At 34.5% G+C, this 16,410-nt stretch overlaps 1 protein-coding gene across 1 annotated transcript in view; it reads left to right on the plus strand.

Moving 5' to 3' along the window:
- The window catches only part of LOC118186668 (phospholipase D1-like), a 96,473-nt gene that overhangs the window by 35,153 nt on the left and 44,910 nt on the right, over nucleotides 1-16,410 (plus strand). Inside the window, exons 11-17 of the mRNA XM_085817797.1 lie at nucleotides 532-667; nucleotides 881-1,238; nucleotides 2,812-2,950; nucleotides 8,250-8,324; nucleotides 9,997-10,064; nucleotides 11,190-11,344; nucleotides 13,677-13,795. Coding sequence (XP_085673923.1) covers nucleotides 532-667; nucleotides 881-1,238; nucleotides 2,812-2,950; nucleotides 8,250-8,324; nucleotides 9,997-10,064; nucleotides 11,190-11,344; nucleotides 13,677-13,795 — 1,050 coding nt within the window. The remainder of the gene's footprint in view (nucleotides 1-531; nucleotides 668-880; nucleotides 1,239-2,811; nucleotides 2,951-8,249; nucleotides 8,325-9,996; nucleotides 10,065-11,189; nucleotides 11,345-13,676; nucleotides 13,796-16,410) is intronic.

A 16,410-nucleotide genomic window follows, 5' to 3' on the forward strand; every position in this document is an offset into this window, starting at 1 on the left:
CACTAAAATATTCGCTGTATTTATGTTAGTATTTAGGATGTCAGAAAGTTATTATCACACTTGTTTAAAAAATAAGGAACTAATTGAAGCCTAACTGCAGCGACAATTTCAGAGTTTTATGCTTCTACATATACCCTTATTTCATTTACAGTGCTTCAGCCTATCTTTCAACTTTTTAGGCTTAGTCGTGATTACGAATTTCATTTTTACCAATGCTGTTATAAAGTAGTTTTAGAGGGCAGATTTTATTTAGCAAGAAACAAAAGAGTTCTCAAGCACCACAACTAATTTTTTTTTCTTTAAATACTAGGCATAATGATGGATGTTCTTTTATTATTCAGGTTCTTTGTCATCCCAATGTTAAAAAAAGGAATACTACTGTGGGCACATCATGAAAAGTTGGTCTGCGTGGACCAGACCTATGCCTTCGTTGGGGGACTTGACCTCTGTTATGGACGATGGGATGACTACCAACATAATTTTTTTTCTTTAAATACTAGGCATAATGGTGGATGTTCTTTTACTCTTCAGGTTCTTCGTCATCCCGATGTTAAAAAAGGAATACTACTGTGGGCACATCATGAAAAGTTGGTCTGCGTGGACCAGACCTATGCCTACGTTGGGGGACTTGACCTCTGTTATGGACGATGGGATGACTACCAACATAATTTTTTTTTCTTTAAATACTAGGCATAATGGTGGATGTTCTTTTACTCTTCAGGTTCTTCGTCATCCCGATGTTAAAAAAGGAATACTACTGTGGGCACATCATGAAAAGTTGGTCTGCGTGGACCAGACCTATGCCTACGTTGGGGGACTTGACCTCTGTTATGGACGATGGGATGACTACCAACATAATTTTTTTTTCTTTAAATACTAGGCATAATGGTGGATGTTCTTTTACTCTTCAGGTTCTTCGTCATCCCGATGTTAAAAAAGGAATACTACTGTGGGCACATCATGAAAAGTTGGTCTGCGTGGACCAGACCTATGCCTTCGTTGGGGGACTTGACCTCTGTTATGGACGATGGGATGACTACCAACATAATTTTTTTTTCTTTAAATACTAGGCATAATGGTGGATGTTCTTTTACTCTTCAGGTTCTTCGTCATCCCGATGTTAAAAAAGGAATACTACTGTGGGCACATCATGAAAAGTTGGTCTGCGTGGACCAGACCTATGCCTTCGTTGGGGGACTTGACCTCTGTTATGGACGATGGGATGACTACCAACATAGGTAAGACAGTATAAAATCAGATGCCCATAATTTTTATATAGATAACTTATTCGGAATTCGTTTCTTATTATTTTGTTGACCACTTCACTACGAAGGTATGCTAAGAAGGCGAGAAACACCTTATAATTTATAGTCATTTAGGTATGTAACTAATCACTCCTACTTTATCTAGACGTTAGTGTAAATCTGAAATAAAAGCTAGCATTTTAAAATTCTAAAATTCGAGTGCTTTCCTGATTGGCTGTATGTAAAACAGTCTTTTAAACAACGCGATTGCTATTGTACAAAATGAAATGAAACTTAATTGCACAACACTTACTGCACACAAAATTAAACTGCTTTATTAGTTTTACGAACTATTTTTAAGAAATTTACTGTACATGCATAAATAAATAAATAAGCAAGTATATCTTATATATCTTTTATATAGTGATCTTATCTTATATATAAGCGGCTTAAGTGTTTGTCGCCGATAGTTTATTGGTTACTTGCGTAACTGTAAATTGTTTTATTCCCCGTGCAGTGCAGTGCGTGACGAATGTTATGAGAAAACTAAGCTGGAAAAATTAAAAATACAAGAGCACGTGCATTTAACATTTAATAAATAAATTTAGCATCTATATATAATGGAATTCGGAAATATGCAACCGGCAAAAACCGACAACGGCGAAAAAGCAGATAAAATGAAATAAATAAATATCTTTATTATACGCGGCGTAAGTGTCTGTTTGTCACCGATAGTTTATTGGTTGTTTGCGTAATTGTACTAGCCAATGGGGTGAAGTTGCCATGACACAGGGTTGCTGTTTCAATTGAGACGTAGACAATTTCCTGTAAAACTTGCCTTTGCTGTGACCATCCATAAGTCTCAGGGCCAAACGCTTAAGCGTGTTGGCATTTTTTTACCTGAGCCTGCATTTGGACACGGTCAGCTTTATGTTGCCTGTTCAATAGTTCGTGAAAGAACGGACGTAAAATTAAAAATAATGGATGGTCCTCTGCAAGGCGATCTTAAAAATGATGGAAAGATCTACACAAGAAATGTTGTGTACAAAGAGATCTTTGACATGTGAATTGACATTTTATTATTTGTATCACCCTTATTGATTGAGCTAGCAATGGCTCTTAAGAAATGTACTGCCAGTGGTTTCCTTCTTTGCACTCTACTTTAAGCAATTAAGCAAGTAGAAGGAAGAAACCCAGCGGGGCAGTAAGCAAAGGGGCGTCCTCGCCGCCTGCCCTGGGTAATTGAGTTTGAATTAGCAGACACCTTTGCACAAATCATTTTAATTACAATTTATAAAATCTAGAACAGTTGTCATTTCGTATGACCACCGGGTTTTCTAGTACATATATATATATGTAATAAACACAAAATTTAGAAGAATTTATGCAGAATTTATTCGTAAACGAAGGAAAATTGTCTCCTGTACATTTATTTGTCTGCAATATCATGGATAGAAGACGTTATATCAATGTTTTCATGCTTTAACAGTCTTATATTCTGCGCTTTTCTGCACTTCTTTAATTTGTTATTTAGAATACGAAAATAAGTTATTTTTATCGTTCACAGGCTAAGTGATTTTGGAGATTTCGAAAAGAAACTGAAAATTCTACGGCACATGTCTACGACCTCTCCGAATGACATTTCGGCCAATCATAGAATTAGAAAAACTAGTTCCCTCCCTCATCTATCAGCAGAAGAGATTCAGGTAAATATGGGAACAGAAGGTTAGACTTTATATGTCACATTTTGACTTTATATGTCTTTTCTTATGTTTGTTTTTTCTGATCAGTCCCACGTTTGATTATTCCGCCGGCCTGGATGATCGGGGCTGTGCCCTTATGATAATGAAGATGATGATGAGGGGAACAGAAGTAAACCTGAACAAAATACGAAAATCCGGTGAAAATTCACCCAGTCGGGGGGGGGGGAATAGAGGACAGTTCTATGTCTCCCGAAGTCGGCCGATCGACGAAATTCAACTTGCTTTTTTATGTCTCGGAAGAGAGATTTAGGATATATATTAGATTTATATATAGTGTTGTTCCAATTGACAAAAATCACACTTTTTCTAAAGGAAGTATTGTAATCGCGAAAAATTTCGGGAATCAAATGTCAACGAAAATATCCATTTTGGCCGCTCTCGAATCCATTTGAACAATGCTTTGTGTGGCATCTGTATGTACGGACGGAATAAAGGACTCTTTTTACCAAAATGGATTGTAAAATGAATTCAGAAAAAGTTTTTTTTTCGTGACGTATGTATGTACGTACGTATGTATGTATCTCGTATAACTCAAAAACAAGTAGCATCAGAACATTGAAATTTTGTATATGCGACTGCTATAACAAGTAGTTGTGCAGCTCCCTTTTTTGTTTCAATTGGCTGCAAAAAAGTATATATATATCAGGTTTGTTACTCGGATGGGTGAGCTTAGTTTTTTTATTCTTATATGTTGGTAAACTGTGAATTTTTTGCTTTAAAAGTAAATGAATTATATTGTCCTTATGTTTCGGTTAAGGTTTTTAAGCCAAATTAATCTGCATGCAATAGCTGCAGAACTATCAACAGTTTAAAAGTTGTTTAAATGGTACTAAACCTAACGAAGCCTCTATTTGTTTACATTTGAAGCTCTTAAGTAGAACAGCGAATTAATCCAGTTTGTGCACCAACATCAGTGTCTTTTTGCCGAGTAGGAGCAAAAGTAAACTTTAATTTTGTGTACTCTAATCTCTAATGGTGTTTAATAAATATTTAATAATAATTTATGAAATACTGTTTTTTTATTTATAAAGAACATTAATAAAAACTTTCAAGACATTTTTGTTTTAATGTAAATTTTTACCTTCACCATTTTATCTTCTGTTATATTTAACTTTCTTTATACGCAATAAAATTTATTTAAAAATTTGAAAACAGTGTATCACATGTATCTAATATTTCTGAATACTTCAAGCAATACGCCAAAAATATTCCAAACAAAACTCGCTGTATTATAGGAATGTTTAACACCTGCAATGTTATCTGAAATATAATTTTTTTTTCTTATTTTCTGAGTGTAGGAAATGCCATAAATAAAAATAATTCTAAAGATGTTTTAGAGTGGCTCACATTTGTTTTCGAACACTTGTTGGGGTTTATTAACAAATATCCGTTACTAAAAATTAACAAAATAATTTTATTTTTCTTTCACATACACTTTTGATACACTTTGATTTTTTGAATAGCTTATTTTGAAACAAGCTATTCAAAAAATTTTTGGTAAAAAAATAATTAATTCAAAAAGCCAGACACTTAGAAAAACAGTTTAGAGTTGACAAAAACATGAACATGACGGGAGAAATTCAATATTTTGTTCGATATTCTTTAGCTAAAAATTACATTTGTACGGACTCAGCTAATTTCTTTCGTGTAAGACTATTCTTTTTTCATTCTTATGAAAGAATTGCTTTTAGTACAGCTTTTGGAGAAGTAAAATGTTTCCTTATTTTTTCCTCCGACTCACTCGATACATGTTCCACAGAATTTAAGTTTAATATGAAGAAATTTTAATAATTTCAGGACACTTGATTAATATCCACAAATGAACATTTAAAGCTGTATGTTTAGGATCGTTAGAGTATTTATACATTTATACTAATCCATATTATTTTCGATAAGCAGTAAATTTTTTTTTCCAAATATATCTCCAAACAATTAACCCTTTCTCCCTCCTGTGTAACAATAAGGTTTCGAATTCAATTCCTAACTTGGCTTTTTTTTTTTCCTAACTTTTGATTTTTCTAAAAATATAATAATTTTCGAATGTGATCAAACTTTGCTTAATATAGATTTTGAGAACATTAGGCGATTTTCGTTGTTTTCTTGCTGACGAAGAATTTCCTTTTTACTGATCACCCATTATATTCGTATTCCCTAAATGGATCTTCTAAACGATTCAGGGTTAACTTTTATTGCAAACCGTTTTAAATCTGCTGGACATTTCTTCAATACTAATTTTTGGGTCTTGTTTGATTTTTCATGGAATAAATGGGATTTCTCAGTGTTATCTTGGAATGCTGTTCAGACTTCAGTATATTTTCAACAGTTCATCGCAGTTTTCTTTGCTTTTTAATGTTTTCTTTTTTAGTTAACCGCTTTATATCTTAAAACGATGAATTATTAAATTTCTAACAGAACTGGTCATTCATTTGTAGGATCTTCCCATGTTCACTTTCGATATGGAGCTGGTAATATATTTTATTGAATAAGATTCCTTTGCATTTAAAATAAAAAATTAAAAAAAAATTACCTACCAAAATATCTCAATAAAAATTTAGAATTTCCGAATCATTATGTAAGTTACAAACACTTTTTGAAAAAAATATTTTATTGCAAGGAATATTTTGATGATATTCATTTTAAAGCAAGCAATGTTTAAAATAGAGGAAAAATAATATATTAGATATAAGTTTGAAGTCTAAGTTTCAATATTTAGTTCAAGATCCATGCAAATAAATTTCAAACATACAAATGTCCGAAAATAAATGTGAGCCACTCTATGTCCAAAGATGTTCTGCACCATTAACTGCATAATAATATATTTTTAAACAAACTGTTTTTTATATTTGAAAGGCCGCTAATATTATCACCCAAAAACCCTTTTTTCGAAGCATGATATATTTTTATATAAATATAAGATTTAAAATAATCTTTTCTTTTTAAAGTTAAATTGTGATATTAACATTCAAACCTATAACGATCGAATTAATCAGTTAAATTACAAAAGATCGAAGGTTATACAAAAATCACCCACACCATATTGATTCGAAAGCCAACGATAGAGCGATCTTTTTAAATAAATTTAAGAACATAAATTTCCAAAAATTAAGCTAATTTTTTATATTAAAACGCATTTTACTATGTAGCATATTTTAGTAACCATTAATGTTGCGTTTACTGTTACATTAGAATTCATTAAAATTTTTCTTCTAAAACAACTTATAAAAGAATTTAAAAGTGATCCTTTTCTGTGCACAATTTGCTAATTTTATATCAAACAAGCTTTTAACATTTCCTCTTTACGTTGTAAGATTCTCACTCGTGTATTTCTCAGTTACTGTAGAAAGTGACGAATCGTAAGAACTAGTTAGCGAATAATCGCTTAAGCTCGCGTAACAAGAAACAACAAGAAGGAAGGGTAACTAACCCTTTATTATTCCAATAAGATTTAACAAAACTCCGTCTTGGAGTGTACAATCCAAGCCGACACTTGGGCTTGAACTTAAGAGACTAAAAATTAAACTAAAACTAAGATTAACTAAAGAAATATAGCCGAAGCTATCACGATTCTAATCGAGTTGGCCCCTTAACTCTATTTGACTACGAAGCTTATCAAGGGCTCGAGTACGGCCGAGCGTAATAACAGCTTTGAGAGAGAGAGTAGCCAAAAGGCAGACGCGCGTAAATCAGAAACTCTGATTCTCTCTAACTCTGCAAGTAGACTTCGCGGTTTAAATACCGCTCCTCCTCATTAAGTATTCGGAAAGATTCCGAAACTACGTTCTGGCCGGAAGTAGTAAGTTGAAGTTAAGAATTTGACAGGAAAGGAGCTTTAACTTGAAATTTAACTGTTAATAAAATTAACATAATCCTTACAACGTCAACTCCGCAGAAAAGTACAAAATAAGTGAGTTGATCTAACGGATGACAGTCTAAGTTTAGGAAGAGAATATTAGAAATTCAACCATTGGAGCTGTATCTTTCATGTACCTCCCAAATGGATAACTACTCTGGTTGTCGGTGAGTTTCTAGTTTAATTAGCTTAGAAATATGCATTTGGAAATCGCGCATAAATTACGTTAGTTGATTATTTAATATGGCAAAGCATATAGCAGCTATCTCCCTAAGCGGAAGAATACCTTCATGAAGGTCAATTATTAGGCAAATTATTTTCTAAGGCAAATTATCTCGTATTTAAGTTGCACAGGGAGAGAGTCACAAAAACCAACCATGAAACTATCTCGTTCGCTCAAATTGGACTTCGGTACAAATTACTAGCATTCAGGAGGCCTTGAGTCGCTTAAATTAGGAGCCAGATTGTTAGTTGTTAATTCACCATTTGATTTGTGAATATTTAAAATATTGTAACATTCTCAGGCGCAAAAAGCAAAGTCTAAGTTTTGTTAACGTACTGGTTTTTAAAGTACCAAACCGTAAGGCAAATGTATGTTCAGTCACATTTGCTTTTATTGTATTCAGTCACTTTTCTTGGAATCTAAGCTAAAGATGGGCAATTATTTTGCTGCGTCGTTCACCCTGGAAAGATTAAATAGGTGTCTAGATTAAGTGACCTTAGGTATATTTTACGAGTTGAGATCTCAAAACAATTTTTCTGTCGATTTTTATCAATCTGCAGTTTTAAATATTTGGCTGGGTAGATTACTTTTGCATGACCGAGAATTAAACAGATGAATTTTAATCTCATGTTATTCAGGTATTCAAAACGCGTTGTATTGCACAATAATGCATCTATCCGCTTGTCAGTAGACACTTCGCAGAACCTCCCTGTCCCGAAAATTAAGTATGTGTGTTCAGTCATTTTACATTTTCACTAGTTTAATCTATTTATGATTATTTTAGCTTCCCCAAAACTAAAGCACTCTTTCAAAGAAAAGTTTTTGTGACATACAAAAGAGCCAGAATGAATGCGAGATTCTACTCTTAGAGAACTGCCAATAAACAATCCTCTAAACGCATTTGCTTTAATTACTTTTCGCATTTGCATTGAAAGACAGAAAGTTGCGTTAGCAGAAATTCTGCTTAAGTAAACGCTCTATTTTTGTAATACACTCCGATTAATGAAGAGTTGTAGAACGAGAGATATAAAAGAACTGGCCCCCCTTCCTTTTTCACTTGGTATTCATAATAATCACCATTTAAATTAGTCATTTACTTTTCAGAAGTTTAGTGTATTATCATTTTTCCATATCATTGCAAAATTTTGATCTCTGAACTACTTTTTCAGATCGCGGAAAGCAGTACAAAGCCCAGTCAAATACCGAAATTCAAAACGATTGTCAGAAAACTGCAAGTTGCCAAAGTAAGTTAATTGCACTGTTTACCCAAACTTTTACACTTTCCGAATATAAGATTCTTACGAATGTTATAGATTGTAAGATCAAAATGCTTTACTAATTTAAAAAAAAACTAATTTTTAAGTTATTTTTAGCTAGCTTCCTTATGAAATAAGTGACTGTTAGGAAGTTTAATATTGCAGTTAACAAAGCATTAACTAAAACAGTAATTCTAGGGCGGTATCAAAGGTTCCAGATGGTTTAGGCATCCTGTGGAAGTAGTCCTGTTAGAAAGATAATGATCTAAATCTAGATTTCTGGATCTAATAGGATGTTGTTGATGCTTTTAGATCAACAACATCCCAAAACGAAGAGTTCACTTTATTTACACAGATACAGTGGAACCTCGCAGGGCTATAACCCTCCTAAGAAGATTTGAAAAGTACGAGAAATAATGATGTTGAGAACGTAAACAACTGTCCTGAATATCATCCACAAGCTTGTTCTCTAAGACGAGTTATTCCAGAAAAGATCGAAATCTTCTGGAACCCCATGTAGCTTTAAGAATGTTTCTTTTGCATATATAGTATGCAAATATTTGTATACCTGTTAAAGATACTATAGGGAAAAGAATCAGCAGAAGATGCGTACGCTAATTCTTGTTGCTGTAGTATCTTTAACATTTGTTCTTCGGTAGGTCAGTTTTGTTACAACTAATTTGTATATCTGTTGATGTAAGCTTCTTTTAGTTTGCTATGCTTTAACTTGCTCTCTTGCAGAGATAGTGAACTGGGCATAATTTTCTACCGTCGGTTTTCCAGTACTGAGATTAGTGAGGAAAGAAAGGAAAATACACTAATAAAGACGGTATTCGCTGTAAATTTACATTTTGTACTTGTCGAAGAACTGAAAAATGACGTTAGGAAGCTTTACAGTATAAGCCAGCAGCGGACTTGAACAAAATGCATACTTCTTTTTAATACTCTGTGCCTTTGAGATTGCTATTCCTTTCTGTTTGAATCGTGAATTTCTTCTACTTTCTGGTTCTGCGCTTAAGTGTCTTCCGTTCCTGCCATGGAGCCGGTATAAATTACTGGGGTGCTGTTCTCTTAAAGGCCCTGCTTCAGGCCCTTTTCTTAAATGAGATATTAAGTATGTAAATAAAATGCATTAAGTAAAAAATTAATTATTAGTATGTGTTAAGTAATATATATGTTAGGTAAATAAGATATTAAGAAGTTTGACTCGAGCGCCAGCTCTCTTTTCCATATGTAGAATACACAAGATAAAATAACTGACAAGTAAAAAAGACACTAAAATAGCAAAACGGGAGTCGTAGAAGTAGTGCCTATATGATATTCCTACACAGAACCAGAGAAAAGCAGTTGCAATAAAAAACTTTACCTACCAATGTGGCCATTTAAGGACAAAGTTGAAGTATCGAGGACTGTTTCATGCCAACAAAAGAGTTATTCTTAGTAAGACAATGTGAAGACATTAAGAAATTGTTGTTGTGTTATGGATTGCCTGAAGTTACAGACACTTCTTTTTATTTTACTGATTTATTTTTCCTTCTTTTACAATATTTCTTGAAATTGCCTAATGTTATAAGTCACTAAAACTTACGTCAGAAATTTCTTGCAAATTTCTTTTCGTTTACTTTTACTCTTATTGTCGTTCTTTTCTTCTGTTCCTTAGGAGTTTGGAAGACTGCAGCAAACGTTGGCGACAGAGCTGAAGGACACGAAGGATGAGACGGAAACAGTGTGAGTAGAGCTTGAATTAAAATAATCTGTATTTCAGTGTTTACGGCATTCATTTTTGACCGGAAAACTAGTACAGCTAAGAATCAGCATCATTTCTGCGGCAGATTAGTAAATAAGTGTGAAGTAATGATAAATTACGGAATAAAAATATCCTCGAGATAGCATAAATGTATTCCGTGTTTTGTATAAAATGATCATAGAACGAAAATAGTGAGAGAATTATTAAAGAAAGAATTTGCTACAAAAGTAAATAATGCAATAATTTTTTTGCCATTTTTTCTTTTCAGTTTTAAACTAGCAACCGGATATCGCTTGGTCCGGAAATTGTCCTCAGTGTCGTGACATTAGCAGCCCACAGTTTCACTTTTGTTGTTTTTATTTCTTCAGATGTTTCTAATGTTAATATTCTGTTAGTGTAAATAGAAAGTATTAATAAGGGATTTTGGGTTAGGTTAAATTGTCAAAGCACAGATTAATTATTTGGTATTTTCTATAATATCTTTTATGACAGTTTTCACAAGTACAGAGCGCTTTGACTTGAAAGAAAAATTGATTCTAGAAACATGCTTGTAATCCAAAGAACCCGTATATCAAAGCGAATTTTCCTATAAAATTCAGAAAATTTGATCCGCAACCCAAAAATGCCTGTATAAAAATTATTACTGTAAAATATAAAGTAAAAAAACTTAGACAAATTAAACTGCACATTATCTTTGAAAAGGAATAAGCTAACTCACAGATTCATTGCTATTTATGGGTTCACTGCAATAGCTTTCCTTTTGTGCAATCATTTGTTTTTTCTTATCCAATGACAGTTATTTTTTCCTCATTATATATCGATGATATTGCGGAACATTCTTAGTTATCAATTACAATATTTTTAGCCAAACTACCAAAGATCCGACGGCCCTAATTAAACCGAAACTCCAATAGTGGCCGAGTGACTAAGACAGCTAAATGCTGGAGGTTCTATTTGGGTTTCTATCCGTGTTCAAACAACTTAACTAACCCAAATAAATTATACAGCAAATTTATATAGTAACTTATTTAACTTTTTGCTTTACTGTATTTAACTTAATTGCAATATTGCTAGAGCCTTTATAATTAGTTGATTTTTTCTATCAGATTGCCCAATCTTATACCAGCTGATCGCCGTCGTACCATCCAGCAGATGGCTCTTATAGCTTTAGGAATGGAACGTAAGTTTCGCTTGTGGCACGGGAAGGACTATGTTAACTTCATCTGTAGGGATTTCGAAAATTTGCATCAGCCTTACGCAGGTTTGTATATTCAATGGTTTTTCAATGCAGGTCTGGATATAAAAGCAGAAAAACAAATTTCCTTCAAAATAAATTTCATAATCATTTAAAAGTTTAGATCAGATTAATTTATTAAGGTAAAGCACTTGAAGGCTATTTGCATGACAAGAAAGATACTTTCGTAGAATATTTCCTAAGAACTGGCTCGTATTCACGCGAGGAAAACCATAAGAAAACGTATGAAAACTAGGAAAAACACATAGGAAAACATAGGAAAATACAACATATAGGAAAAAAATCAAAAAAACTCCCATGCAGCCAGCCTTTTTATCAGGATATTTTAAGATATCATAAACCCAGTCAAGCTACTAGTCGTTCAGCGATCTAATCCGCTTGAAACAATGTTCATTCGTTTGAAACAAGTAAAGATGTTATCTGAAGAAACCTAAAGACAAAATTTAATATATTTTCTTAATTATTTTCGATGGTGGTATTATGGTATTAAGCGTAACAATATGATCGAAATATTATTCGAGTAAATCTTTCTCGATCCCTTGAATAGTAATAGAAAAGAACTCCGTTATTAGGAAAGAACGAAATTCGTATGAAGAAAGTTCTTTTTAACACCTCAAATGAATAACTAATACAGAGAATGTTTACACATTATTAGAACGATTTAGATTAAGAATTAAAAAAAATGTTTTATAATAAAAATTTCTGGCAACAGCTTATTATTTGAAATGAGAAATATCGTCTGCTACTTGCTTATTCACAAAGCATGCCTGCTACTTTTCAATTCATTCTTCTTTCAAAATGGGACACGTAAACAAGTTGTGGATTGAAGGATATGTTTTTGCACTTTCAAATTATTTAAAAATTTATTTCAATATGTCAAATTATTAAAAAATTTAAATATTTCGAGTATTTTTAACATAATTTGAAAACTTAAAAAATATATTCTATTATACGAGTGAAATATAAAAAAATATATCAGTGATATTGATGTCCAAGCAGGCGAGGAGTTTATGCAATTTACTTTAATGGTGAGGAAACAGAATTTGTGAAGCCCGAAAAATACGTACTAGTACATCAAAAATAGGCTGAATATTATCAACTCCAACTCAAGATATGTTTGATACTATTCAAGATAGCAGTTTTTCCCCCATCACCATCTTCTATCCTGTACTGGACTTACAATGCTGCGCTCATTCTACTCGAAGCGCCCTTCTATCGGACACGATGTTCGGACAGCTGCAACACAGCATGAATTTTTTTATTTTTAATCTCGGCATTCAGCGGAAGTTGGAGTTAGTTGATAATATTCAGCCCTTGATTAGATAATTAACTTGTTACAATCGTTTGCGAGTTGAGACCTTGCAAACCAAAGATGTCCATTTGAGTATTTGTCATCGAAGGTCTGAGCGCGAATTAACACTAGAACGCCAAGTTTTCGGTTTTATCCGTTTTGTGCAGTTTCTGTGAGTTTTTCACAAATCTGATTGGTAAATTTTGGTCTCTTTCATTCGCTCTCCCAACACTGTTTTACGTTCAGGTTGGAATTCTAATATTCTTCTTTTCTGTCTCTCAGAGTGGAATGTGACCCTATGTTCTATGTAATTATTGCTCATCTGGATGAATACTATCACCCCTCTTAATTTATAAAAACAATTTAGAATCATCATATATATTTTAATTTCATTTAAATTGTAATCTGTTTCAAACGATAATATGCTAATAGTATTTGATATTTTCTCATTTACACCGTTTTACGTTTAACATTGCGTGAAATAACCACCGGAGCTTTCAAAAGCGAAATTTTCAATTTTATTTAATAATAAAGATATCGATTTATCAATTTGCAACCTGATACATTATTTTATCTGTTTAAAGTAGAATCTTCATTAAGAATTTAGATTGTAATCTAAAGTTACCAGATTGCATTCCTTCCCATATTCGATGTAATTCAGCCGTTTCGCACCAATTCTGCAGAACTGCTTAGAATATTTTTAATTCGGCCTTAACCTGTAGTTAATATTTCTTATTTAGGTGTCTCGCTAGCGGCCGAGTGGTAACGTCACTGAACTCTGGTAGCTGGATCAAGGCATGATTCCAGGCTACATGGGCGCTTTCGTGTTTTTCCCAAGTGCAAAGTAGTTACGAGCCAGTTTCCTTAGAAAATCCTCCACGAAGACATCTCTCCCTCTAGGCAGATAGCCTCGTGTGCTTTGCGATAATTAAATAAAACAAACCGCTTGTTTAGGTAGTGAACCTGTTTCTAAAACCTTTGAATCTCAAAACTGACTGTGATTGCCTACTACTCGCAAAATTCTCAGTGCCTTGTTGCATTTTACAGACATCATTGATCGCAAGACAACACCTCGCATGCCCTGGCACGATATCGGATTGTTTGTGCAAGGAGAGCCAGCTCGAGACATCGCCAGGCATTTTATCATCCGCTGGAATCAAGCAAAGGTACTCATCCCCTTGTCTGAAGAATTCGGTCTGAACATATTGCAATACTGTGTGTATTTAATAAGACTTAGTTTTTGAAATAAAATATAAGTAAATAAATAACGTTATTGCGAGAAAAAAAGATAAATTCACAGGTGGTTGCGGTGTCATTAGCGAAAATTTGCTAGAATTTAGCGGTCTAGAAATTAAACTAATCATTTCGAGGTCAAGGATTTACATTAACATCTCGAGTGGAAAAGAGGTATGCCAGAAGCAAAGCAAAAACAAATCAGTTTCTGGAAACCGGTTATTTTAGTTCAAAATTATCATTTAATAGGACGGCATTTTTATAATTTATAACTACACGTATACTCTGCACAGAGGAAAAAAAAAAAAAAAAAAAAAAAAAAAAGAGGACAGTTCTATATCTCCTATTCTACTGGGCCGCATATAATATATTATATGTGGGACCCAGTATTGCAATGTCCGATCACAAATACACTGGTGTGCAAAAATTAAGGACGAGACGGTGTTTTTCAATATAACTTTGTACAAAAGCTTTCTAAATCAACACATTTAATACCGTAAGATCCCCAATACGTAAGGACATGAGTAATGTAAGCAACACTTACCAAAAGAGAAATCAGAGGGATAAAAAGAAGCTTTATTGAAAAAGTAGCATGGAGCGCAATGCGACTGAAGGCCAAAACATCCCTGTGATGGGTGTCCAGCAAGAAACATCCGGTCTTTAATAGGGGATATGATCTCCCCTGACTGCTAGGCAGGTTTCACAGCGTCTGCCCATGTTGAGAATGCGGGTGTCAATGAGTTGTTGAGGCATTGCTGCCCATTCGTCTTGCAGCGCCAATCGAAGCTCCGGAATCGTTACTGGTGGTAAGGTACGAGCTGCCAAGCGTCTGCCTAGAAAATCCCATACATGCTCGATGGGATTGAGATCCGGAGATCGTACATGCCAATCCATACGTTCAATATCCTCACTCTCTAAGAGCTGTTCGGCAGCTACTGTGCGATGACATGGTGCATTGTCGTCCATGAAAAGGAACTGCGGACCCATAGCGCCTCTAAAAAGACGCACATATGGAAGAAGAATCTCGTTACAATAACGGGTCCAGTTGACTGAACCTGCGTCGAAGATGTGAAGGTCTGTACGACTACCAAGCATGATGCCTCCCCAAGCGAGAACACCGCCACCTCCATACCTGTCCCTTTCAATGATGTTCGAGGGATGATTGCGTCTTCCCCGCTCTCTCCAGATGAGTATGCGATGAGAATCGCTACTCAGACTGAATCTGCTCTCATCTGTAAAGAGTTCTCGTCCCCATTCATTGTCTCTCCAATTCCGGTGTTCCCGGCACCGCAGAGAACGCCTTCTCCGATGGGCAGGCGTTAGAGGCACACACCGTACAGGGCGTCGTGCAAACAGACCACCACCGTGCAGTTTTCTGGCCACGGTAAAACGCGATATCTGTCGTCCAGTAGCCTGTGTCGTGTGTCTAGCGATTTCTCCCGCTGTCTGCCGCCTGTTTCTTCTGGCCTGTAACGCAATATACCGGTCATCTGCGGGTGTGGTTCCTCGTGGACAACCACTACTAAACCCCCGGATAGCTGTTCCTGTAGTTTTAAATTGTCTCCAAAGTCGTGAAACGATGCTGTGAGCAATTCCGAACTCTGCAGCCACACTTGTCACACTGCGGCCTTCCTCCAACTTCCCAATGATTCGACCTCGGGTAAAAGCATCCAGATGTCGTCTAACAGATTGATTATTCGCCATTTCTCGCTGAGGCAGCAACTCGGTGTAATTTTAACTGCTATACGGCGTGCAATGTCTTTGCCAGAAATACTGATCTTACACCGACAACATGCTTTATACTACTCAGACACACCCCCATTACGTCTACCTGCATATCTGCGCATGTGCTACCGTACATCACCTTACTTAATCTCCTGATTGGTCTTTCTGTCCGCTCTGCCTCTTCGTTCAGCTGATATGCTAATTTTTCGACTTCGCCCTTAATTTTTGCACACCAGTGTATATTACAGTGTTCTAATACAGTTATTTTTACACAAAACAGGACATTTCCTTAAATAACATACCCATATATTTTCATACTTCGATTCTAACCCTCAAATTATGCCTAAATATTAAATTTTGTAATTTTGGTTAGAAACTTGAGGAGAAATTTATAATTTTATCCTGGTGCATTTTTTCAGTTTGCGCCAAGTTTGTTTTCCTTTCGGTTTCATTGCGCACGAACGGGAAAAAAGTTCATCATTTATTCTTTTAAATAATTTTAACAAAGTGCATAAACCATATTTGGCGTTATTATCGCTTATAACAAACATGTTAAATTTCAAAACAAGCCAATACATAAATTCACGTATATCGTGGAAATTTTAAATAAATAAAAAAATAAATAAATAAAAAAGAAATCTGAAATGTTTCAGATTTTAAATTACGTCCAAAGGGGCGTTTTTTAACATTTTGTGTGTTACCTTTCTTTATTAAATATCATGTTCCTCGCACTTAAACCATAAGATCCAGTGCAACAGCAATATCGCAAAATAGTTTTAAAACGAGCATATCTTTAGAATTTCCGATACAGAGACTCACGCGC

This window comes from Stegodyphus dumicola, chromosome 5, assembly GCF_044657685.1.
Source record: "Stegodyphus dumicola isolate Sdum_Otavi_A_Nest chromosome 5, ASM4465768v1".
Classification (NCBI taxonomy): Eukaryota; Metazoa; Arthropoda; class Arachnida; order Araneae; family Eresidae; genus Stegodyphus; species Stegodyphus dumicola.